This window comes from Perognathus longimembris, chromosome 20, assembly GCF_023159225.1.
Source record: "Perognathus longimembris pacificus isolate PPM17 chromosome 20, ASM2315922v1, whole genome shotgun sequence".
NCBI lineage: Eukaryota > Metazoa > Chordata > Mammalia > Rodentia > Heteromyidae > Perognathus > Perognathus longimembris.
The window spans coordinates 18,126,434-18,151,180 of NC_063180.1; the positions used below are offsets into that span (position 1 = coordinate 18,126,434).

The window sequence follows — 24,747 nt, forward strand, 5'->3', positions numbered from 1 at the left end:
CACCCCCATTTCCCGGGATCGGGGATCCGGCCTCGAGGGGGGAATGGCGGGGCCGGGTGCGGCGCGGCCTCGGCGCCCGACCGTACAAGGCAAAAGGCGTCGGGAGTCACTGTCGGGCGCAGTCGGGGTGCGCCCGGAAGCCGCGCGTCAGGGCCGGCGCCCGCCCTCCCTCCGCCCCCCCACTTCCTCCTCCTCACCCCCAGATCCCCCCACCGCACTCTCCTCCCCTCCCTCCCCTCTCCCCATTCCACCGGCCCACTCTGACCTTTGGTCTCCTCTTCCAGGAAATGGCCGGCTTCCCTTTTGGGAGAAGGTTTTTAGGAGGCAGAGAAACAGAAACCCAGAGACCCAAAGGCCTTGAGCCCGGCATTTTGTTTTGTTCTAGCCAGTGTCTCCCCGTGTGCCCTTCCTCCTGCCCCAGCCTCTTGAGTTCTGGGGCTGCAGATGGGTGGACGCCTGCCCCCTCTCAGCGCTGGGCCTTTCTCTCCACACATCTCCTGGCTCCTTCCAGAGACAAGCCCTGGCTGAACTTTACTTAGCCTGTGCTGGGATTCCCTAGCACCCCAAAACAAAAACAAAGTTAGGCACAGCTACCTGTCACCTTAGCTTCTCAGGAGGCTAAGGATGGCAGTTCAAAGCCAGCTAGGGCAGAAAAGTAGGGAGGCTCTTACCTCCAATGAACTACTCAGAAAAGGCTGGAAATGGCACTCTGGCTCAAATGGTAGGACTCTTAGCCTTAAGCATAGAGTCTCAGCGCCCAGGCCCACTCAAGCTTCCAGGACTGGCAAAAAAAGAACAACAACAACAAAAAACCCATACCTTTCAAACCCATACCCCAGGGCCACAGCAACTGGAACTGATTCAACTCGGAAACAGATCCACAGACACAAATAGATCTACAATCCAGCCTTCAGCGCCCAGCCAAGACTGTAAGCCTGATCTTCCCACTTGACCCTTCCTAGTTCTTCTTCCTTTGCTAGCAGTCTCCTTCCGGGCCCTCTGTTGTCCGTCCCCCCCCCCCAACCCAACCCAGGGAAGCCTCTTAGGATACCAGAATCCGATTACAAAAATCCAAGTCCAAAGTCCTTACCACAGCTCACAGCACAGTTCCCATCTCCTCCCCACCCCCTGTTCAGCTCTGCTCTAATCACGTGGGCCTAGCTTTTCCACCACTGCCACAGGGCCTTTGCACTGACTAGCTCTGCTGCCTGAAACACCAACCCACCCCAAGCGCTTCCTACTAGTCTCTGCTCAAATGGTCCCTGAGTAACTAGAACTGCCACACCACCTCCAGCTTCCCATCCTGCCTTAGATTTTATTCGTGACATTTACCACCTAAAATATAAAGTGTGTTTAATTCTTACGTTTGTAGCAATCTACCTCCGCAGAGGGGTAAGAGAAGACGGAGCTGGATAAAGAGTGAAAACTCATACATGCACTGCTGTCTTGTACCGAGATTTGCACATTCAATTCCATGCCCGGAATATTTAGAGAGGCTGTATTGCCCCCTGGTGGCCCACAGAGTAACGGCCCCATTCCACAATACAAAACTGAAAATTCAGATGAAAATGTCCATTCCTCCACGTGATGTGCTTTGATTTGCAACGTGAATAAGTTAAAACGGATGAGAAAGCTAAAAAAAAAAAAAAAAAAAGACTAGGTTAAAAGAAGAAAAAAAAAGCCGACTGTGGTAGCGCATGTCTATAAATAAATCTGGATACTCAGAAGACTTTGGCCAATTCCCGGACAAAAACCCTGTATACACACACACACACACACCCCACGAACAAGATAACACAAAATAAAACTGTGCAAAAGGAAAAAAGGAGATGCTCCAGGTGAGGATCGAACTCACAACCTCGGCATGGCTCCGCCTAGCACTGTCTTATAAGTACCGCGCGCTAACCGATTGCGCCACTGGAGCTCCGGCCGCACCCCTGCGTCGCGGCGTCCTTCACTTGTGCGTGGCCACGTGACACCCCCCCCCCACTCCCAGACAGTTCCGCCCTGTCATACATATGTAAATAGAATCGCTTCGTTTGGCCAATCGGAGAATGAGCTTGACCGGTTCCGGATTCTCACGCCTCGCCAGCCCTTGGCTGTAAAAGGGAGAAAAGTCTCGGCCGAGCTTGGAATGTGGGCGGAAGCCTGCCGGAGGCCACGCCCATCCCCCTGCTCATGAATATTCATGAGCCAAGGAGGCGGCCCCTTAACCCTTTGCTGGCGGGCCGGCCGGAAGGCGGCCCCTCCCCCCCGCGGGCGGGAACAGGATGTGAGCCGGGGCGGCGGGGTAGGTGGGGGGCGGGTTGGGAAGCTTTGGCCGACCTCCCCCCCCCCCCATCCCACCAACAGGGACCTAATTCTCCCGTCCGTGGAAGTGGCGCGATCCCCCTCCACGCATCCCGGGTGCGACCCGTCCTGGGGCCAAAGTCTCGGGCCCCGGCATCCGGAATCTCTCCAAGACGCCTAGAGACACCTCGGCGTCCGGGTCCCCCCCCGCACCCCACCTTGAGGCCCTCGAATCGGGGACCCCTGGAGGCCGATCGTCCGCCCGGCCCTCACTCCGGCTCGCGGAGCTCAGCATCCAGGACCGGCCGGGCTTCTCCCCCGCCCCTCTCGGCGGGGCGGGCCGAGGATAATTTGGGATCTGGACCTGTGGCGCCCCAGTCAGGCTGTTTTGGGGTGTGGCTCCCATCACTTCGAGAAGATCCAGAACTTTGCGATCCTGGCGCTCCCCGTTTCAGGGTGACACCCCCCCTTCTCTCCACGCAACCTCTCAAGTCTTAGGGGGGGGGAAGCTCAGGAATCCGGGCCCCCCTCCTTCAAGAATTTGGGTCCCCAGCGACCCGCCCCCCCCCCCCCTTAACATCTGAAACTCCACAATCGAAATTCCCAGCACTAGAACATCGAGGAACTCGGGACTACCGGCACCCCACTCCTCCGGGAGGAGCCCAGGACTCTGGAGAACCCCAAGCTCGCCACCAGCTCCCGCCACCATCACCACCTCGAGTCGGGGTACCGCGTCGTTGGAGTGGGGGGGGGGCGGGATGGCCCGCGCCGGGGCGGATCGGAGCCCGGTCCCCCCCCCCCCCTGCGAGGCGGCGCGGGACCCGGGCCGGGGGAGGGGGCGGCGCCGCCGCCGCCGCTGAACAATGAGGGGGCGTGCCGGCGGGGGGCGAGCGGAGGCGCCGGCGGGACCCGGGGGTGGGGTGACATCCAGGGGAGGGGGGGGCTCCGGGAGTGGTGGTGGCGGGGAACCGGCTGAGGGGGGGCGGGGAGCTCGGGGCCGGCGCCCCGGCGGGCGGGCGGGCTGCGGGGCGGGGGGAGGGCGCCGCGCGCGGGACCCCGGCATCCGGTTCCCCCACCCCCACCCAGCCTCCGCCCTCCCCGGGGACCCCGCGGCCTCCCGCCCACGGCTGTTCCCAGCTCTGCCCCTGGCGCTCCGAGCCAGAGCCCGAGCGTTCCCAGGATCCTTGATTCCCACCCCCCTCACTCCCACCCCCTGGCCCTCCCCCGCTCCCCCCACCGACGGGGACTTCTTGCTGCTGGGACTCTGGCTTGTCTTCAAGCCCCTTTGTCTCCATCTTCCCGTCATTTTCTGTAGGCTTTTTCCTTGTCATTTGGCCTGGGTTTCCCTCCTAACTTATTCCCAGGGGTCTTGCGCTCGCTCGTGCGCTCTCGCCCTCTCGCTCTCTCTCTCTTTCCCAACTTCCGATTGACTAACTACATCTTGGTGAGTTTGGGTGGTCCTCTTGGGGGGAAGGGTTCCTCTACCCCCCAAAAAGAGGGTGATGGTGGTTTATTCTGCAGGTCGCTGCTGTGCCCTTCAGCCATGCCCGAGGGAGCTCGGGGACTGAGCCTGGCTAAACCCAGCCCTGGCCTCCAGGGTGACTGCCCAGCTGTGTGTGACACTCCCACAGGTGAGTATCTCACAGGGGGAGAGGAGGGGGACACTGTAAGGTACAGTCAAGGTACGGGTGAGGAGCTCCCCTCCCCCCCCCACGCCTGTAATCCTACCTACCTCTGGAGGCTGAGATCTGAGGATCACCGTTGGAGGCCAGCCTTGGCTGGAAAGTTCCTGAGATTGTTATCTCTCAACTAGCAGGAAAGCCGGAAATGAAGCTGGGGTTCAAGTGGTAGAGCACCAGCCTAGAGTGAAGGAGCTCAGGAACATTGCTCAGGTCCTAGTTCCAGTACCAACACACACACAGACACACACACACCTCTACAGGGGGAACCCTGAGCTGAGATAGGGGGCCCTTCTCTACCCCCTCCCAGCTGTGGGAGGCCAGTCTTGGGAGATCCTGGTGTCCAGGCCATCAAACAGCCATAAAACCTTAGGAGGAAGGAATTTGGCAAAAAACAAGGAAGTATTCTGTGTGCAGGAGGAATGGTATGAACAAAGGCCTAGAGTTGCTGCCCTAAATAACTAAGAGTTGACATGAGGTGCCGTCATGGGAAAAGATCTAGCCTGAAGGAAGTCTGTCCTGGTCACAGTGCAAGGATCTGAGGCTTCTGGACTTTAACCTAAAGGCATGAAGAAGAGTTTGGCCCTTTATGTTGACAGGTCAGATGGGTAGATTCAGGAAGATCCTTAACTGACACACGGAGGTGAATGACAGGAATGGGAGAACAGAGCCTAAGAGATGACACATAGGTCCATCGTGGGACTAGTTATTTCTTGTTGTGCCAGTACTGGAGCTTGAATTTAGGATTTCAAACTCTTTGTTGTTGTTGGTTCTGGGGCTTGAACTCAGGACCTGGGGCTATCTGAGCTTTCTTGCTGAAGGCTAGCCCTCTACCAGTTGAGTCACAGTTCCACTTTTGGCTTTTCTGACAGTTAATGGTAGATAAAGAGTCTCATGGACTTTTCCCACTGGGGCTGGCTTCAAACCACATTTCTCATATCTCGGCCTCTGGGTAGGATTACAGATGTGACCTACCAGCACCTGGCCTACTTCTCTCAGTTTATTGGCTACTTGGTGTCAGATTTGTTGGCCTAGGCTGGCTTTGAACCAGGATCCTCATATCTCCTGAGCAGCTTGATAGGACTGGATGAAAGATAGGGCAAGCCAAGTGCCAGTGGCTCACATCTCTCATCCTAGCTACTCCAGAGACTGAGATCTAAGGATAATGGTTTGAAGCCAGCCTGGGCAGAAAAATCCCGGTGAGAGTTTTATCTCCGACTAACCACTCAAAAACTGGAAGTGGGGGCTGGGGATATGGCCTAGTGGCAAGAGTGCCTGCCTCGGATACACGAGGCCCTAGGTTCAATTCCCCAGCATCACATATACAGAAAACGGCCAGAAGTGGTGCTGTGGCTCAAGCGGCAGAGTGCTAGCCTTGAGCGGGAAGAAGCCAGGGACAGTGCTCAGGCCCTGAGTCCAAGGCCCAGGACTGGCAAAAAAAAACAAAAAAAAAAACTGGAAGTGGTGCTGTGGCTCAAGTGGTAGAGCACTAGCCTTGAGCACAAAGCGCATCAGGGACAGCGCCCAGGCCTTCAGTTCAAGCCTCACAATTGACCAAAAAAAAAAAAAAGACAAGGCAGTGGGAGGGAAGAAAGGAGGGACCACCGGGAAATACTGACTGGGTGAGTGGGGGGGGGGCATTCGCAGGAGAACCCCTTATCTCCTTCCCATTCCTGCAGCCCCCGCCATGGCCTCTCCCCGAGGTTCTGGGAGTTCCACCTCGCTCAGCACAGTGGGCTCTGAGGGAGACCCAGCCCCAGGCCCTACCCCAGCCTGCCCATCCTCCAAGCCAGAGCCTTTACCAGGGCCCCCCATCCGCCTGCACCTGTCGCCCGTGGGGACCCCAGGTTCGGCAAAACCCTCGCGACTGGAGCGTGTGGCCCGTGAGATCGTGGAGACGGAGCGCGCCTATGTCAGGGACCTCCGCAGCATCGTGGAGGTGAGGCGACCTGCATGGGGGGGCGGGGTGTGTGTGTGTGTGTGGCAGTGCAGTCGTTTAGGCCAGACACCCGTGATTTGCCCTACAGGATTACCTAGGGCCCCTGCTGGATGGTGGTGGGGTCCTGGGGCTGACGGTGGAGCAAGTGGGCACCCTGTTTGCCAACATTGAGGACATCTACGAATTCAACAGGTCAGGGGGAGGATGGGGGAGGTTGGGGGACTCCCTCCTACTGCCCTGTTGTGGTTGGTGTCAGTGACAACGGGCTAGGACCATGCTGGGGAGATAGGACCCAGGGGAAGGGTGAGTGTAGCAGGGGGGAGTGTGGGGATGAGGTCTCCCCCCACACATTGGGATAAGAACCAAGCTCAGTATCAGGTCTGGCTTCAGTGCTGAATCCAAGAGTCCCCTGGAACCTCAAGGCCATGACCGTGGGAGCATTGGCGTGCGCAGTGAGCCTCTCCCAGGTGCCCAGGAAGCCGTGCGGTCACGGCGGGTGGCACTGCGGGACTGCATTGTAAGGTCACCACAGGATCTTAAGGTCACTGTAGTTTCAGAGCTGAGGGACTCCCACCTGGAATCCCAGCCACTCGGGAGGCAGGGGCAGGAGGAATAGGAGTTGGAAGACATCCTAGACCAAAAAAAAAAAAAAAAAAAAAGTAAAACCTTTGTGGGGCTGGGAATGTGGCTTGGTGGTTAAGTGCTCGCTTTGTATACATGAAGCCCTGGGTTCGATTCCTCAGCACGCCATGTATAGGAAAGGCCAGAAGGGGCTGTGGCGCGCAAGTGGCAGAGTGCTAGCCTTGAGCAAAAAGAAGCCAGGGACAGTGCTCAGGCCCTGAGTCCAAGGCCCAGGACTGGCAAAGAACCAAAAAAAGAAACCCCAGAAAACAAAAGTAAGAACTTGAGTATGGCTCACATGGTAGAGCACTGGCCTAGCATCTAAGCAGCCCTGGGTTCCGGACCCCAGGTTAGTAATTAACGTAAGAGATTAGTATAAGCTGGCCACTGGTGGCTCACGCCTGTCAGTCACATCCTAGCTTCTCAAGAGGCTGAGATCGGAGTTTTAAGGCTGGAAGCCAGTCTGGGCAGGAAATTGTGATACCCTTATCTCCAGTGAATCACCAAAAAGCTGGAAGTGCATCTGTGGCTCAGGTGGTAGAGCACCAGTCTTAAGCACAAAAGCTCAGGGACAGACAGCTCTCAGGCTGAGTTCAAGCCCTAGGACTGGCACCAAAACAAGCATGTGGGGAGATCAGAATACTCCCCTCCTGTGGTCCGTGGCATTCCCCTCACCTTTTGGGAGAGAAAGTCTTTTTTTTTTTTTGGTCAGTCCTGGGCCTTGGACTCAGGGCCTGAGCACTGTCCCTGGCTTCTTCCCGCTCAAGGCTAGCACTCTGCCATTTGAGCCACAGCGCCGCTTCTGGCCGTTTTCTGTATATGTGGTGCTGGGGAATCGAACCTAGGGCCTCGTGTATCCGAGGCAGGCACTCTTGCCACTAGGCCATATCCCCAGCCCTGAGAAAGTCTTGAATAAGGCTCCAGCCCCTTTCTCTGGACCAGACTGCCTCCTGAGAGATGCTAGTGGCCACCACCATTGCCCATAAGTCTTTCTTGTGTTCTCCTTGGTTGGAGGTGGAGGAAGATTGGGGGGTCCTCACCTTTTCCCTCCCCCACAGCGAGCTCCTGGAGGACTTGGAGGGCAGCAGCAGTGCAGGGGGCATCGCTGAGTGCTTTGTGCAGAGGGTGAGTGTTGGCCGGGGAGTGGGGGGAAGGGGGTTCTTAGGATGGAGCCTAGACTACAGGGAGCAGTAGGAAGCTCAGACCTGGTCTGATGTCTCCCTGACTCCCCCGTTTCCCTGCCCTCCCCCCCCAACAGAGTGAGGATTTTGACATCTACACCTTGTACTGCATGAACTACCCAAGGTGAGGGGCACCAAGCCAGTCAGGGGCCTCCCCTCCGACCCATCCAGCCACTCACTGAGCCCTGAGCCCTGCTTGACCCTCGCTGCCCGGTCCTGGCCACTCGCTGACCAGCCCCTCCCAGCCCTGCCTCCTGGAAGCTGCCAGGCCCTGCTGATGGGTGCTGTGCCCACAGCTCCCTAGCCCTGCTCCGGGAGCTGTCCGCGTCTCCGCCAGCTGCCACGTGGCTGAAGGAGCGCCAGGCCCAGCTGCGCCACTCACTGCCCCTGCAGAGTTTCCTCTTGAAGCCTGTCCAGCGCATTCTCAAGTACCATCTCCTCCTGCAGGTCAGCTATGGGCCCCGAGCCGGGCTCCAGGCAGGAGTGGGGGTAGGCTCCCCTCTGTCAGCACCCTTGTGTCCACAGACCCCAGTTTCTCAAGTTTGTTTTTTTTGTGGGTTGTGGGGCTTGAACTCAGGGCCTGGGCACTGTCCCTGAGCTCTTCTGCTCAAGGCTAGCGCTCTGCCACTTTGAGCCACAGCACCACTTCCAGTTTTCTGGTGGTTCATTGGAGTTAAGTGTCTTACACACTTTCCCGCCCAGGGTGGCTTTGAACCTTGATCCTCAGATCCCATCCTCCTGAGTAGCTAGGGTGACAGGCGTGAGCCACCGGCATCTGGCTTAGCTTCTCCCCTTACCTCTCTGCTTTTCTTCTTCCTCATCCTGTGTGCCTGGCGCATGCCCGGCAGGAACTAGGTAAGCACTGGGCAGAGGGCCCAGGCACTGGCGGCCGGGAGACGGTGGAAGAAGCGATTGTGTCCATGACCGCCGTGGCGTGGTACATCAACGACATGAAGCGGAAACAGGAGCATGCTGCTCGCCTCCAGGTGGACCTGGGGGTGACCAGGCCGCTGACTGCGCTGGGAAAGCTGGGGGTGCAGCCTTAGAGGCGGGGCTGGGACAAACAGATCCCTGTCACTAACCTCCCTGTCTTGGCCTGTCCATGCTTGGGCGCTGGGCCTGTGTGCCGGGTCCCAACAGGAAGTGCAACGGCGGCTTGGGGGCTGGACCGGCCCGGAGCTCAGCGCCTTTGGGGAGCTGGTGTTGGAGGGAGCCTTCCGAGGAGGTGGCCCCCGGCTGAGAGGGGGGGAGAGGCTTCTCTTCTTGTTCTCAAGGATGCTACTCATCGCCAAACGTCGGGGGCCAGAATATGCCTACAAGGGTCATATCTTCGTAAGTATTGGGGTCAGGGAAGCAGGGGCCACCCCCGCAAGGTGCTTTTCTACCACCACCTCCAGAATGCCAGGCAAAGTGAAGCAAGGCCAGGTACCGGGCCTCACACATATAATCTCAGCTACTTAGGGAGGCAGAGAAGGGATGGTCAGAGTTCACGCTCAGTTCTCAAAAACAGTGAGAGCAGGTGAATGGTGGCCTGTGCCTATTGTCCCAGCCCCTCAGGAAGCTGAGATCTGAGGATGAAAATTCAAAGCCAGCTTGGGCAGGAAAGTCCATGAGACTCTTACCTCCAGTGATCCACCAGAAAACCAGAAGCAGCGCTGTGGCTCAAATGGTAGAGCACTAGCCTTGAGCACAGAAGCTCAGGGACAGGGTCTAGGAATGTGGCTTAGTGGTAAGAGTGCTTGCCTAGCATGCATGAAGCCCTGGGTTCAATTCCTCAGCACCACGCAAATAGAAAAAGCTGGAAGTGGCGCCATGGCTCAAGTGGCCGAGTGCTATTCGAGCACAAAGAAGCTCAGGGACAATGCTCAGATCCTGAGTTCAGGTTCCATGACCAACAAAAGTGGTAGAAGCCAGGCCAGGGCTTGGGGTGTAGCTCAGGGGTAGTAGTACACTGGCCTAGCATATGTGCAAGAGCCTGGGTTCCATTCCTGGCACTAAAATAATCAACATCCAGATAAATAAAGTGAGACCAGCAGGAGGCAGAGGGGCCTGCTGTGAGGTCAGGGCTTCTGGAACAATCTGGATTTATCCCCAGGAGAGGTTGGTCTTTGCCGGGGAGGAGAAGGGAAGGGCCTGGAGGGGGGGCCCAGCCCCTGGCCATGCCTGCGGTCCTCCCTCCAGGACCCGAGGCACCCTTAGCTTGCTGCCTCTTCCTGCCTCGCAGTGCTGCAACCTGAGTGTAAGCGAGAGTTCTCGAGACCCTCTGGGGTTCAAGGTGTCCGATCTGACCATTCCCAAACACCGGCACCTGCTTCAGGTGAGCGCAGGGTGGGCGGGGCTGGGAGGGCACCTCACCCTCACCCCAGGCCTGGTTCCTAGTTCCTTTACTGCACCTCCAGGCCAAGAACCAAGAAGAGAAGCGCCTCTGGATTCACTGCCTCCAGCGCCTCTTCTTTGAGAACCACCCTGCCTCCATCCCTGCCAAGGTACCGCCCCTGCCACGCGGGGCCCCTCGAGTGCAGAGGGTCTTCTTGCCAGGCATTGTGGCTCACGCCTGCAGCTCTAGCTATTAGGCTATTCAGGAGACTGAGATCTTAGGATCATGGTTCAAAGCCAGCCCAAGTCAGGAGTCTGTGAGACTCTTCCATCTCCAAGAAAAGTGACTCAGAAAAAGGCAGAAGTGGCGCTGTGGCTCGAGTGGTAGAGTCCTAGCCCTGAGCAAAAAGAAGCTCTGAGACAGAGCCTAGACCCCGAGTTCAAGTCCCAGAAATGGCATAAAAAAATTATGCTTCTTTTGTGCCAGTCTCAGGGCTTGAACTCAGGGCCTGGGCACTGTCCATCTTGAGCTTTTCCTGCTCAAGACTAGCTGTACCACTTGAGTCACACAGCTCAGCTCCACTTCAAGAATTTTGGTGGCTTCTTAGATAAGAATCCCACACACCTTCCTGGCTGGAATGGCCTTGAACCTCCATCTAGGATGATAGGCATGAACCACCTACTCCGGCACTTCCTGAATTTAAATTCCAGTTCTACCAAGTCCCTACTTGGGGGTCTTGGTGGTTCTGGGACTTGAACCCAGGACTTTACTCATGGAAAGCAGGTTTTTCTCACCCTTGAGCCCCATCTCCAGTCCTCTTACTTCCCTTCTCCTGGCCTTCCTGCTCTCATGTGGAGGGATGATTAAGGTTACCTCGTAGCCCTGTGCGAAGGATTCATAGTCGGCAGCCATCTTGAACACAGGCCCCGAACCCCCCAACCCCACATCCTGGTCTCTTTCAGGCAAAGCAAGTTCTTTTGGAAAACAGCCTTCACTGTGAGTTGGGGCCTAGGGCTGGGGGCACGGGCGAGGGTGTGTTTCTGTAGGTACAGATGCCTGTGCAAACTCACGCTCCCCAACTCTTCCTTCCCTAAAGGTGCTCCCAAAAGCAAGCCTGTCCTGGAGCCGCCCACGCCCCCCCTCGGGTCTCCCCGTCCTCGAGATGCTAGAAGTTTCACCCCTGGCCGGAGGAACACAGGTTAAAAAAAAAAAAAAAAAGATGGAGCCTGGGTGTTCATGGTTCCTTCCTGCCCTGGGAACTTGGTACCGGCCTCATGCTGGATTCTGCCTGATTCTTCCAGCTCCATCGCCTGGGCTCTCTGCCAGTCGCCGCGGCTGTAGGCAACCTGGTGAGTAACTCCAGGGGTAACCCCTGGGTACCCCAGGGTTCCATGGACGCCTGGCTCCTCACACCGCTGTCCTCCTCCCTAGAGCCACTGAAAGACCCTTATGTCACGTTCCCACAGGACGGTCAGTGATGGGCCCATGTCTGTCTCCCTGTCTGTCTGTCCGTCTCTTCCCCCAGGGGAATGCCTGCAGTGAATGAGTGAGGTGGGATTGGGGGGACTGTCCCCCCCTCAATTGCAAGGAATATTATTCTTACAACTCACTAAATCTTTTTTCTTCTCTCTCCATCCCAGCTAAGCCTAGATTCAAGGTAAGAAATACCCTAAGACAAAGTTTTTTTTTTGTTTTTCTGGTTTTTTTTTTTGCCAGTCCTGAGGCTTGGACTCAGGGCCTGAGCACTGTCCCTGGCTTCTTTTTGCTCAAGGCTAGCACTCTGCCACCTGAGCCACAGCGCCACTTCTGGCCGTTTTCTGTATATGTGGTGCTGGGGAATCGGAGCCAAGGCTTCATGTATACAAGTCAAGCACTCTACCACTAGGCCATATTCCCAGCCCCTCTAAGACAAAGTTTTAGGGACCCCAAACTCCAGAGTTTTGATGGAGAAAGGAACTTAGGGTCCAGTCTGCAAAAGAAAGGGCATTAAGCTGAGCTTAGTGACATATCCTTGTAATCCCAGGTAGTTGAGAGGCAGCGATAGGAGGATCAGGTCACCCTGGACAAAAGTCAGTAAAACTCTTACCATAAAAAAGCCCTAGCCTGGTGTTGGTGGTTCACACCTGTCATCCTAGCTACTCAGGAGGCTGAGATTTGAGGATCACAGTTCAAAGCCCGCCTGGGCATAAAAGTGCCTTATGAGACTCTTATATCCAATAAACCATTCAAAAACTAGAACTGGAGCTGTGGTTCAAAGTGGTAGAGCTCCACCCTCGATCACAAAGAGCTCAGGGACAGCAACCAGGCCTTAAAAGCCTAAAGACTAGAGACATGGCTTGTGTGGTAGAGCGGGCTAGCTTAGGAAGCGCAAGGCTACGAGTCCAATCTCTACCACTTCAAAAACCTTTTTTTTTAATTGTCTCCTATGTGTAATCCCCCCTACTCAAGAGACTGAGATTTAAGGATCAAACAAAAGATCAGGAATAGCGCCCAGGCCCTGAGTTCAAGTCCCAGTACTGGCATAAAACGGAGGGAGGGAGGGAGGGAGAGAGGGAGGGGGGACCCTCCTGGCTCTCACGTCTCCCCTTTTCACAGCATGCTGGCAGTGAAGAGGAACTTTACCCCTCCTCAGAGCCGCAGCCACCAGTTCTAGCTGCTGGACCCCGGGAAGACCCCGAGGACACTGGGCCCCCTTCACTGGACCCCTCAGGGACGTCCATCACTGAGGAGATCTTGGAACTGCTCAGCCAGCGAGGCCTTCGTGACCCAGGGGTGAGCGGGGCAGCTATCACTGTCCTTGGGGCTTTGGCCTTAGAGAAATGGGAACCAGGGACTAGGTTTGCCAGCCCAGCTTGTGTGTGTGTGTGTGTGTGTGTGTGTGTATACATGTGTATACGTGTGTATACGTACGTGCATGTGCATACACGTACCAGTCCTTGGGCTTGAACTCAGGACCTAGATGCTGCCTGTTACCTTTTCCACTCAAGGCTGGTGCTCTACCACTTGAGCTACCAGCTCCTGGCTTCAGATAACTTCGGGCATCATTCTTGTGTTCGCTATAGCCAGCCACCCATGACATTCCCAAGTTCCCTGGAGATACCCCAAAAGTGCCAGTCGACAGCAAAGTCCTCACAGCCCTGCCGGGCAGAGAGTCCTCAGAAGAGGAGATGGAGGAAGAAGAGGAGGAGGAAGAAGAAGAGGAGGAAGAACTGGATGAAAGGGAGCCTTCTCCACTCCACGTCTTAGAGGAACTGGAAAGTTCCGGCACAGCTGAAATGCCTGATGTTGCCAGCCTTCCCAAGATCCCGGATGTCCCCAGCCTCCCTGACGTTCCTCAAGTGCCCTGCCTTCCAGTCATGCCTAGTGGCCCTGACGTCCCCAGCCCTTCCTCTGTCCCCTGTGACTCCTGGCTCCCAGGACCGGAACTCTTCTGTGCCAACAATCCTGGAAAACTGGGGGACGGCCCCCCTTCAGGAAGCAGGGCAGGCCAAGAGGAAGAGAGATTATCACCCCAAACTTTACAGCCCCAAGATGTCGCTCACGCTCAGGGATTGGCGGATGAACAGGAATTCCGCTCCTGCTCAGAAATCCGCAGCGCCTGGCAGGCTATGGAGCAGGGTCGCCTGGCCCGGCCGGGCTTCCCTGAGCCTCTGCTGATCCTAGAAGACTCTGATCTTGGTGGAGGCAGTGGAAAGGCAGGAGCACCACATTCAGAGCGGGCAGCGTCCCGGGTTCGAGAACTGGCCCGGCTTTACAGCGAACGCATCCAGCAGATGCAGAGGGCTGAGACGCAGGCATCCATCAACGCCCCCCGCCGCCGCCCGCGGGTCCTGGCCCAGCCCCAGCCAGCCCCCTGTCTGCCCCAGGAGGAGGCTGAGCCAGGTGAGATCTGCTACAGGGGAGGCAGGGGTGGCTCAGCAGAGGTCCAAAACATCAGTCCGTCCTTGATGGTCGGATTTGAATTCAGAGCCTCAAGGTTGTTTGGCAGGGTCTTGAACCCTTGAGCCATAACACCCCCCCCACCCCCTAGCCACCCCCATGTTGTTTTCAGTTACTTTCCAGGTAGGATCTCATGGTTTTCATCTGGGGACTATCTCAGACTTGGATCTTCCTACCTTTTTCTCCTGCGCACTCCACACTGTGGAGTGTGCCACACTGCACTCCACATTAATCTTGTTTGCTTTGCACACAGGGTCTCCGCCTGCCTTTGGACATGTACTGGTGTGTGAGCTGGCCTTTCCTATGACCTGTTCCCAGGAATCTGTCCCCTTGGGCCCTGCTGCTATTCTTCAAACTGCCACCCCTTTGTCTAAGGGAACCCACCTCAGTGGCCAGAGTTTAGGTGTCTCAGATGTACCTGAGCAAGACCATCTAGGCAGCCATATTCAGCCACCTCCCTTTTTGCCGGAACAAGGAGACTTCTGGGACCAAGCTCCAGTCCCGTCGCCTTTGCCCTGCGAGCAGGACGGCCCTCCAGATGTCCGGTTTCCAGCTGTTGCAACTTGGTCCAATCAAAGCCATTTGGGAAGCCAAGTTCCTCTGCAGACAAGCTATTCTGACACCACCGTTCCAGCTTCCACCTCACCACCCAGGCAAGAAGACCCCCCAGAGAGCCAGAGCCCAACCAGCACCCCAGGACCGGAGCCCAGCGAGTGCCCGGATGACCAAGGCCCAGTCTCTGTGTCTGAGCCAACCACCGCCCATGTGCCGACATGTGGGAGCAGCGGTGCAGACCGTGAGAGCCCAGCCGCCGCCCTGCTGCCATTGTCAGATGACCTTTGGGAGATTGGCTGTCCAGGTGCCTCGCCTCTGCCTGCCCCTGGAGGCCACCCGAGCTGTCCCAGGTCAGCCAGCGCCTCCCCCTGTGGCTCACAGGATCCCCCAGAAGGCCAGGATCCGGGTGCCACATTGTTACACCAGCTGCCAGGCCTTAAGGACATTGGGATCCAAGACCCCTCACCTTTGCCCAAACAAGACACTCCTCCAGACACCTGGGCCACAACTGCCACCCCTCTGCTTCAGGGGCACAGCCTCACAGACACGCAGGCCCCCCAACCTACTATACCTTTGCTGGATCAACAGAACTGCCCAGACAGCCCTATTCCAACCGCCATGTCTTTGTCTGAGCAAGAAAATTCTCCGAACCATCTCCAGTCGCCCCCCGTTCAGGCCATCATGGTTTCCTCCAAACCTGGAGGACCCCTGGCCTCTCCTATGACACCATCCAAGGCTGCACACTTGACCCCACCCCACAGCCCCACACCCCCTACCCGCCAGCTCCTGGGCCCCAGTGCTGCTGCCCTTTCCCGATACTTGGCTGCCTCGTACATCAGCCAGAGCTTGGCTCGGAGGCAGGGACCTGGAGGAGAGGTCCCCCTGACTTCTCGGGGTTCCTGGTCCTCTTCTGCTCCCACATCCCGGGCGCCATCCCCACCCCCGCAGCCTCAGCCTCCACCCCCTCCAGCGAGGCGGCTGAGTTACGCGACCACCGTCAGCATCCACGTGGGAGGCGGAGGGCGGCTACGGCCAGTCAAGGCCCAGGTCAGATTGAATCATCCTTCCCTTCTGGCCCCCTACCCAGGACCTTTGGGGCCTTCCCAGAGCCCAGGGGGGGGCTCCTGATGTTCCTTCACCACCGGTGAGCCAGGATGTCAACCAGAATGCCATGGATACCCTCCAGACTCCACACACAACTCTAGACTGTCGGGGAGTTCCAGGTCCCTTGGGATGCGCATGCCATGGGATGGAAGAGATGTCACGAATCTTTTGCTAATTAATTCATATGATGAAATGATGTGCGGTTGTCCCCCTTCTGGAAGTGGAGATGATCAGTGGGAAAAGGGCTTAACGGGCAGTGGTTGTAGAAGTGTGGAGAACTTCAGGCTCTTTGGAGAATTTGAAATGGGGTCTGCTAGAGTTTGGTGTGTGGTTTTAAGGGGGTTAGCGTTGATGTTCATCTGGCAAAGTCCCAAGTTGAGCAGCCTCATTCAAGCTGGGCATGGTGAGGCCCACTTGTAATCCCAGCTACTCAGGTTGGAGAGTCACTCGTGTTGACCTGGGCTTTGAAGTCAGCCATGCATAGCAGCAACTCCTCTTGTCCCAAGGAAACCCCTTGAGCTTCATTCCCTTTGTGTGTTCTGCCACCAGGCGTCCATCTTACCCACTTGGCCTTTTTTTCTGTGCGTGTGCTGGTCTTGAACTCAGAGCCTAGGTGCTGTCCCTGAATCTTCACGCTCAAGGCTAGTGCTCTCTACCACTTGAGCCACAGCTCCAATTAATTCCTTATTAACACTTGAGGCCAGCTGGGCTCCAGGGGCTCTGGCCTGTAATCCCAGCTACTCAGGAGGCTGAGATCTAAGTATTTCAGTTCAAAGCCAGCCCAGCAGGAAAGTCTGTGAGCCTCTTATTTCCAATGAACCCCCTAAACATAGCAAGTAGAGGTGTGGCTCAAAGTGATAGAGCATTAGCTTTGAGCAAAAAAAGCTCAGGGACAGTTCCCAGGCCTTGAGTCCAAGCCCCAGTACTGGCACCAAAACAACACTTAAAGCAGTCCAGGTTTGGATCTCTGGGAAAGGCTGTTCCCTATCTGTCTGATTCCCCTTGGCATCTTCTCTCCTCCCCCGTTTGTGAAATGTTCCAATTCTTAGGCCCACCCACTTGCTTGGGACCTTCTATCATTCCTCAATATACTCCCACCTCCTACAAAATAATTCAGAACCCAGAGACAAAACAACTTCTGTGAGGCTTTTTCTGTCCCTCCCACCAGTTGCATGCCCACTGGGGGACATGATTGAAGCTGTGTGTTGGAAGCTTGTGGAACTTTCCCTGGAATTCGGTGCCAGCTGCCCCCACCCTGGGGATGCCCAGCTGTGCATTTCAGCTCCATCCTTTCTTCTTGCTGGGTGATTTTGCTCTGTGGGCCTTGGGGGTTTCTTGCTGGTAAAATGACAACATTATCTGCTTCTAGGAATGGCGCTGGCATGCAGTGGGTGTGTCAGCCACTGCCCAAATAGGCCCGAACATCTGACTCACCAAAGGCATTGCTGAAATCACAGTTCTCCCCAGATTCCCCCCCCCCAAAAAAAAATTTCAAGTCTAGGACCTAGGAATCTGAACTTCAGCAACTGGCTCATCTCAGAAGAGCTGAGCCTCACTCTGGTGAGCTCGTTTTATTTTTTTATGGTCTTCATCTCCTCCCCTTCCTAAAAGGAAGAGGGTAATTTTTGCTTCCTTTTTGTGATAATCAGAATTGTACACCCCCACCCCTGGGTTCTCAGCCTCCTCCTGAGGGTGTTTTTCAATCACTTCAGAGGAAATTGAGGTACAGATAGCAAGAGACTTGCTCAACCCCTTCTGCAGAGATAAATCCTAGAGCTCCTCTCCAGTGCCAAGGGCCCTTGCCCCCAGGGGTATAAGAGGAAGATTCCAGAAGCTCCCTAAAGTGGGTCAGCCAGCCAGCACAAGGCTGGGGCTCTAGAAACAGCTACTGGTGTGTGTGTGTGTGTGTGTGTGTGTGTGTGTCTATATCTATGGGCTCTAGAAACAGCTACTGGTGTGTGTGTGTGTGTGTGTGTGTGTGTCTACTGTGTACCGGGACCTAGGCTGCATCGTGGGGAGACCTATGGGGACTGAAGTGGACCCCAAGCCCTGTATAGGGGCAGAAGATGGAGCTGTGACCTCCCTAAGGTCAGGGCTGAGCCTGGGCCTCCCCTTCCACCCACCGCCAGCTGTACAGCCCCAGCTGAAGGAAAGTTTCTGGCCTGAACACTGGAAGCCGGAATTCCCGGCATTTGTGGAGGAAGGGAGGGACAAGGGACTGCCTGCTCCGTGGCCTGGAAGGAGGGAGAGGCCTCTCTCCAGATGTGTCCCAGCTGTGCCTCTGGGACACAACCCGGAGCCTCAGAGGGTCTCAACTCTTTAGGAGAAACAGCAGGGTCCTGGCCTGCCCCAGCTCCTGTGGATTCTCCTACCCTCGCTTCATGGCCTGGTGCCACATCTCCAAAACCTACCTGAGGGCCACGTGGGGTGACAAAGGGCCCAGCTCCTGGGGAGGCTGAAGCCGCTGGTGCCCTGGTCCCCGCTCCCTTCTACCCAGTCACCTGTAGCTCAGAGCCTGGTGAGCTGTACACACACTGGGCCACCCAGGTTGCCCTCCAGCCGGCCATGCGGGTCACCTGAGGATGTCCCACCAGGCCAGAGATGGCAGCTACTTTGTGGCATAGACTTGTCCCCTTCACTCAGGAAAGCTCAGGTCAGCCATTGGTGGGTGGAGGGGGCGTGGCTGTCCCGAGCAGGGCAGACAACCACTGAAGCTGTGAATCCCTCCACGGCTTTGCCTGCCATTGGCTAGACATCACCTCCCTCCCCAAGGCAGATCCCAGGCTCCCCCCGACTCCGCCCCCAACCCCTCCACTAGCAGCGGCCACCACAGGGGGCCCCAGATCAGCACCTAGCTTGGTAGAGATGTTCAAGACAGGGCAAGGTGAACAAAAGGAAGGGAAGAGGGCTCTGGGAACCCACGTGGGGCCGACTATTATGGTATGAACAGCCTGTATTTCCAGTTCAAGTACCTCTGGCAAACTACTTCCTGCTATTCATGCACTTCACAAGGGAAAACCAATGGTTGAAGCCACACAACTGCCCCCAACGACCCCCCCTCCAACACTAGGATTTCGGTTTATACTTTGGGGGCAGGGGAAACAGGTAGGGACACGGGTTCAAACTCAGGGCTTGGACCCACACATCCAACCTGCAACACTGGCTTGTACCATCACAGACACGAAAATAAGCCTGGGAGAGAAATCTGTCATGGAGAACCCGTAATCTGATCTAGAGGCCAGAACTTTCTACCAGGTATCCCTTAGGGGAGGAAGGCTGTTATGGCCAGAAGAGTGGCACCAAAACTAATGAACAGGCATTAAAACACACCAACCGATGGGTTCTACGACAGACCAGGTAACATTAACCTGTAATCCTACCTACTTATGAGGCTGAGATGAGGACCAGTTTGAGCAGTTTGACTTTTTTTGCTTGTCCCAGGGTTTGAACTCAGGGCCTGGGCTCTGTCCCTCAGCCTCTGTGGTTCAAGAATGGTGATCTGCCACTTGAACCACACCACTCCCAGCCTTTTCTGTTTATGTGGTACTGAGGCATCGAAACTAGGGCTCAACACATGCTAGGCAAGCAGCACTGCCAATAAGCCACATTCCCAGCCCTCATGAGACTTATAGCCAATAAACTACTCAAAAACAAAAACAAAACACAAAAAAACCTTGAAGTGGCACTGTGGCTCAAGTGGAAGAGTGCTAAGCAAAAAGGATCAGAGTTCAAGCCTGGCCAAAAAAAAAAAAGGGCCAAAACCAAGTCTCAAAACAAACAGCTTTGTCAACTTGGGCATAGCCCTTATCTGCTGAGGTGAGACGATGTAAATTTTCCTTGCTTTTTCTGTTGACCTTGCAGGTTTCCTCTGCTCTTCCGGTTATTAAAATAGCAGTGGAAGTGGGTGTGGAAGAGCAATGCTATGGCTATACTCTTGGTTAAGGCATGCCTATCATTCCTTGAGCCTAGGGGTTCAAGGCCAGTTTGGGCAGGAGCTCAGAAGGAAAACTCACAGCGAGGCTGGGGTGCAACTTGGCAGTAAAAATGCTTGTCTATGTGCAGAGGACCCTGGGGTTGTGTCCCACAGGACTGCACGAAAGCAAAACCGAACCCCAGGGAAGAGAGGGGACCACAGTGCTGGTGACAGAGGCCCAGGCCCATTGAGTCCCAGCTCAGGGTACAGATCAGAGTGGCATCACTGCCCGCTCAGCTCTGCCCCCACACTTCCAGGAAAGGGGGGAGGTGGCAACCTGGCGATGAGCTGGGGGACAGCTTCTTCTACACTCGATCCACCACCACAGAAAAGCACAGCAGTCCTTGGAACCTTAAAACCCCACAATCTTTATTACAAAGGCGAGCCCCAATCTGGACTCCACGATGGGCCTATCGGTAGGATTTCTGGTAGCGGGCACGGGCACCAGGGCCTCCAAACTTTTTGGATTCGCAACGCCGGGGATCAGCCACCAACAGGGTGCGGTCATACTGGATGAGGATGTCCTTGATCTCCTTTTTGGAAGCCTCATCCACGTCTGGAGACGAGAAAGGTAAAGATACAGACACCCTCAGAGGGCTCCCTCCACCCCTAACACCCACTACCCACTGGAAAGGACCCTGAACTCACACTTCTGGTAATAGGCCACGAGCGCTTTGGAGATGGACTGCCGGATAGCTGTGAGGAAGACACAGCATGACAAAGGGTTATGATCTGAGCCGGGTGAGGACAAGACTGGGCCTTGCTCCCAAGACCACCTCAACCCCCCTCCCCCCCCCCCCACCCTGGGACTCACCGTAAATCTGAGCCACATGACCACCACCTTTCACACGGACTCGGATGTCCACGCCAGCAAACCGCTCTTTGCCCAGAAGTAGAACAGGCTCCAGTAGCTATAGAGGAACAGGGGCCAAGGATAAGAACCTGGACCTCTTGAGGCCTCAGAACTCCACCTCTAGGATGGATTCTTAGACCTGCACTCACCCCGGGTCTAACTTTAAAACTGATAACGACACGTCACCAGTGCCCTGTTCTTCCTTCTCAGGTCTTCCAGTGGTGCCATCTGCACACCTTTCAGCCCTTCCCAAACCTCCCCAGGCTCTCCATCCCAGCCTGACCATTCTGGTTTCCAGAATTCAGACCAGTGTATCTAGAGACTTCACGATGCTGGAAGCCTTTTGGCCTGGAGCCACACACAAATCTGTCAAACCAACCCAGCAACAACAAACTACAATACTCAGTATCTACTATCAAAAACTCTCATATCCTATTAAGTTATTAACTGCCTGTGCAACCCTACTAAGACACTGGAGAAAGAGCCTGGCGACAGGGGCTTATACTGGTAATCCTAGCTATCCAAGAGGCTGAGATCTGAGATTCATGGTTCAAAGCCAATCCAGTAGGAAAGTCTGTGAGACTGATTCTCCAGTTAACCATCAGAAAACTGGAAGTGGTGCTGTGGCTCAAAATGGCAGAGTGCTAGCCTTGAGCAAAAGAGCTCAGGGAGGGTACCTAGACCCCCAGCTCAAGTCACACCACCAAATTAGCAAATTAGCAGTGCTGGTGACAGAGGCCCAGGCCCATTGAGTCCCAGCTCAGGGTACAGATCAGACTGGCATCACTGCCCGCTCAGCTCTGCCCCCACACTTCCAGGAAAGGGGGGAGGTGGCAACCTGGCGATGAGCTGGGGGACAGCTTCTTCTACACTCAATCCACCAGCACAGAAAAGCACAGCAGTCCTTGGAACCTTAAAACCCCACAATCTTTATTACAAAGGCGAGCCCCAATCTGGACTCCACGATGGGCCTATCGGTAGGATTTCTGGTAGCGGGCACGGGCACCAGGGCCTCCAAACTTTTTGGATTCGCAATGCCGGATCCTCCCTCAGGAATACATGCTTATAAATAAATAGGAAAAGGGCTGGGAATATGGCCTAGTGGCAAGACTGTTTGCCTTGTATACATGAAGCCCTGGGTTCAATTCCTCAACACCACATATATAGAAAATGGCCAGAAGTGGCGCTGTGGCTCAAGTGGCAGAGTGCTAGCCTTAAGCCAAAAGTAGCCCTGGACAGTGCTCAGGCCCTGAGTTCAAGCTCCCAGACTGGAAAAAAAAAAGGGGGGGGGGGAGTGGAGGCAGGTAGCCCACACCTGTAACACTAGTTACTTGGAAGACTGAAAGTGTGAGTTGTGAAGCCAGACCAGGCCAATAGTTCAGGAGATCCTATTTCAACCAATAAAAAGCTGAATAAGGCACTGCCCACCCATTACCCCAGGCACTCTGGAATCCTAAAAAGGAAGATTTCAGTCCAGGCAAGCATTGGTGAAGAAAAATGAGATTCTATTCAAAAAACACAACCAAGGAAAGTGTTCTGAGTGTGGATCAAATGGGAGAGTGCTTGCCTGGCAAGTGCAAGCAACAGGAACACACAAATGCAAGACCAAAAAACACACAAGCCAAGACACATACATAGACTCTGCTGTTTCTCTGGCTACCTTGGGTCCCTCAGTTGGGTGGGGAGCTTCCAATCATGCTGGGATTTTTTTTTTGTTCTATTTCTTCCCTGTGATGTTACTGGAACTAGAACTAAGGGCCTGGTTCCTCGACCCCAAGATTTTTCTGCTCAGGGCTAGTGGTTTACCACTTGAGCCACAGGTCCATCTCCAGCTTTTTGATGCCGAACTAGAGTATCCTGTTCAGGCTGGCTTCAGTCCTCCAGGTCTCATCCCATCCTCCTAAGGTGTGATTCACTGGGGCTGGACCAAACAAAGTTTTGAAAGCACCCCCAAACCTCCAGTTAACTTTTTTTGTCTTTTCTTTTTTAGTAATGGGGATCGAAACCAGGACGTTGCACTTATTAGGCAACCGCTTTGCACAGAGCTACATCCCAGCCCCCGGTTAGACTTCTTTCTCTACCAGTCCTGGGGCTTGGGACTCAGGACCTGAGCACTGTCCCTGGCTTCTTTCTGATCAACGCTAACACTCTACTAACTTGGGCCATAGCACCACTTCTGGCCTTTTCTATATATGTGGTGCTGAGGAATCGAACCCAGAGCTTCATGTATACAAGGCAAGCACTCTATCACTAGGCCACATTCCCGGCCCCCAGTTAAACTTTTAACACCCATTTTCCCCAATTCGGCCCGTTTTTACGATCACGTTTCTCTCCCCCTCTGGTCCTGAAACTCCGCGTTCGATGCAAGTTCCCTCTGATTCCGCCCGGGGTCCCCTCACAGTCCTCAAAGACTCTTCGGATCGCGGCACCTTGTACTGCAGCGTGCGGGGCTCGATCATCTCCAGAGGTCGTCCGTTCACCTTGATGAGGCCGTTCCCGCGTTTGCAGTGGGCCACGGCGGTGGCAGTTTTCTGCGGGAAGCAGAAGGGACGGGGGGGGGGGGTGGTGGTGGTGGACGTGGGAAATTTAGGCCCCGATTTCCCCACCCGCCCTCAAATCAAAGAAAACCTGCCCAGCGGCGACTCCCAACCCCCGGCGCGCCCCCTGACACCCGCGAAGGGCTCACCTTGCGTCCGAAGACCTGAACGGACTGCAGCGGGCCTTTGGACGGCATGGCTACGAAGACGGGCGCAAGCTCCACACCGCGCGGCGCCACAACCGGAAAAGGAAAGAACGAGGCCAACCCGGCTACTTTCTTTTTCCAAGGTCTGCGCAGACGCGTAGGGCGCCGCGTTGCGACGGGAGAGCGCTTTACGGCCGGGGGCGGGGCCTCGGAGGCGGGAACGCCCTCGGGCGCGAGGGGGCGGGGCCTGAGCCGTGCAGGGCCCCTCTCTGGCTACGGTCCTGGATTTCTACCCGAGTCCTCGGCCATTCCTGCTCTTTGATACCACCTCCCTTTTTTCTGTACCTCCACAGGCCCCCGCCAGCCTTTCCTTCCCAGTCTAATAATGCAAGAAGCAGAATCCTGCCACCCCCCCCCCCCGCGAATCCGTTTCCTTCCAGAGCACCGCTACAATCCTTTGCCCATCGAGAGCCCTCCTCCTTCTTCCTTAGACTCTGCTTTTCTTCCTTTTACCTGAACCCTCCCCTCTCAGAATCTTTCCCTCAGGCCACCCCACTTAACCGGCCTCTTTAGAGCCCTCCTTGCCCGAGGCCCTTGAATCTCCCACCACTCAGGGCCCCTCTTCTCCTTCAGTCATTCTCTCTTCAGGACCCTCTTTTCTCGAATCCTTTCCTCAAATGTCCCTGGCTTCTTTTTGCTTAAGATTAGCATTCTACCTCTTGAGCCACAGCACCACTTCCTGCTTTTTCTGCTTATGTGGTGCTGAGGAATCGAACCCAGGGCTTCATGCACACTAGGCAAGCACTGTACTAGGTAAGCACTGTACTAAGCCACATTCCCAGCCCTCATTATGGAATTTCCTACATAAACACTAGAGTCCTATACAGAGACACCCCCCCCCCCCTTTCAGGATCTCTACCCTAGAAGCTTTCTCCAGAACTCCCCAAATTGGGGGGGGGGGGGAAGGGGGGCACATGGGTGCGGGCATCAGTGTCTGTGCCATCACTGGAGCTCTACCATTTGAGCCACACCTCTAGTACCAGCATAAACAAACAACTAACAAACAAAATCAGAAAAATGAGCAAAGCCCAGTCAGTACCTAGAGCAATTACGTAATGATTACAGTCACACTTAAATGTTGCTTACTCTATGCCATGTGTTGCATTGATCTAAATGCTTTGAGCGTATTAACTTCCCTTTTCTTCACCTCAGTCTCTATGGTAGGTGGATGAGGATGTTATACACTGCACAAAGATCTCACGTCTACAAAAATAGTATTAATGTCCAAAACGAACACTGCAGTGTGCATATTTATCCATTTCCAGCAGGTGGCAGTAAAACATTGCCACTTAGAAGCGGTGTTTTTCTTCTCTTTTTGGTGCTAACTTGAACTCAGGGCCTGCGTACTGTCTCTGAGCTTTCATACTCAAGCCAGCATTCTGCCACTTGAGCCACAAGCTTTTTGGTGATTAAATGGAGAAAAGAGTCTCACAAACTTTCTTGTTCAGGTTGACTTTGAACCTGGATCCTCGGGTCTCAGTTTTCTAAGATTACAGGTAGGAGCCACACGCATCCCGTTCTTCTGTCCCTTTGAAACTTTATTCTCTTGCACAG

At 55.3% G+C, this 24,747-nt stretch overlaps 2 protein-coding genes and 1 non-coding gene across 3 annotated transcripts; 1 reads left to right on the forward strand and 2 right to left on the reverse strand.

The window, feature by feature from the left end:
- Positions 1 to 1,830: 1,830 nt before the first annotated feature.
- Trnai-uau lies at positions 1,831 to 1,924 on the reverse strand. The gene is made up of 2 exons: positions 1,887 to 1,924; positions 1,831 to 1,866 (listed from the first exon to the last, which is right to left on the reverse strand). It is a non-coding gene; the product is annotated as a tRNA-Ile (tRNA).
- A 742-nt stretch (positions 1,925 to 2,666) lies between these two features.
- Plekhg2 (pleckstrin homology and RhoGEF domain containing G2) lies at positions 2,667 to 15,754 on the forward strand. The gene is made up of 19 exons (XM_048329525.1): positions 2,667 to 3,015; positions 3,811 to 3,920; positions 5,648 to 5,907; positions 5,996 to 6,099; positions 7,587 to 7,653; positions 7,787 to 7,833; positions 8,006 to 8,156; positions 8,558 to 8,695; positions 8,850 to 9,041; positions 9,934 to 10,026; positions 10,109 to 10,195; positions 10,989 to 11,022; positions 11,123 to 11,224; positions 11,328 to 11,375; positions 11,458 to 11,496; positions 11,667 to 11,683; positions 12,622 to 12,798; positions 13,089 to 13,908; positions 14,219 to 15,754. The coding sequence occupies exons 2-19, from the start codon at positions 3,833 to 3,835 to the stop codon at positions 15,646 to 15,648; spliced, it is 3,894 nt and encodes a 1,297-aa protein (XP_048185482.1). The 5' UTR covers positions 2,667 to 3,015; positions 3,811 to 3,832; the 3' UTR covers positions 15,649 to 15,754.
- A 4,191-nt stretch (positions 15,755 to 19,945) lies between these two features.
- Rps16 (ribosomal protein S16) lies at positions 19,946 to 23,286 on the reverse strand. The gene is made up of 5 exons (XM_048369154.1): positions 23,137 to 23,286; positions 22,880 to 22,981; positions 20,412 to 20,508; positions 20,246 to 20,293; positions 19,946 to 20,153 (listed from the first exon to the last, which is right to left on the reverse strand). The coding sequence occupies exons 1-5, from the start codon at positions 23,182 to 23,184 to the stop codon at positions 20,008 to 20,010; spliced, it is 441 nt and encodes a 146-aa protein (XP_048225111.1). The 5' UTR covers positions 23,185 to 23,286; the 3' UTR covers positions 19,946 to 20,007.
- Between the last annotated feature and the right edge of the window lie 1,461 nt (positions 23,287 to 24,747).

Excerpts from the sequence above, each read along its gene's own strand:
- Plekhg2 (XM_048329525.1), top strand. The coding sequence starts at position 3,833 with ATGCCCGAGGGAGCTCGGGGACTGAGCCTGGCTAAACCCAGCCCTGGC. Across the intron at positions 7,834-8,005 it reads TACTGCATGAACTACCCAAG|CTCCCTAGCCCTGCTCCGGG; the intron begins GTGAGGGGCACC and ends CTGTGCCCACAG. Across the intron at positions 12,799-13,088 it reads GAGGCCTTCGTGACCCAGGG|CCAGCCACCCATGACATTCC; the intron begins GTGAGCGGGGCA and ends TGTTCGCTATAG.
- Rps16 (XM_048369154.1), bottom strand. The coding sequence starts at position 23,184 with ATGCCGTCCAAAGGCCCGCTGCAGTCCGTTCAGGTCTTCGGACGCAAG. Across the intron at positions 20,294-20,411 it reads TCATGTGGCTCAGATTTACG|CTATCCGGCAGTCCATCTCC; the intron begins GTGAGTCCCAGG and ends TCTTCCTCACAG. Across the intron at positions 20,154-20,245 it reads CGTGGCCTATTACCAGAAGT|ACGTGGATGAGGCTTCCAAA; the intron begins GTGAGTTCAGGG and ends TCTCGTCTCCAG.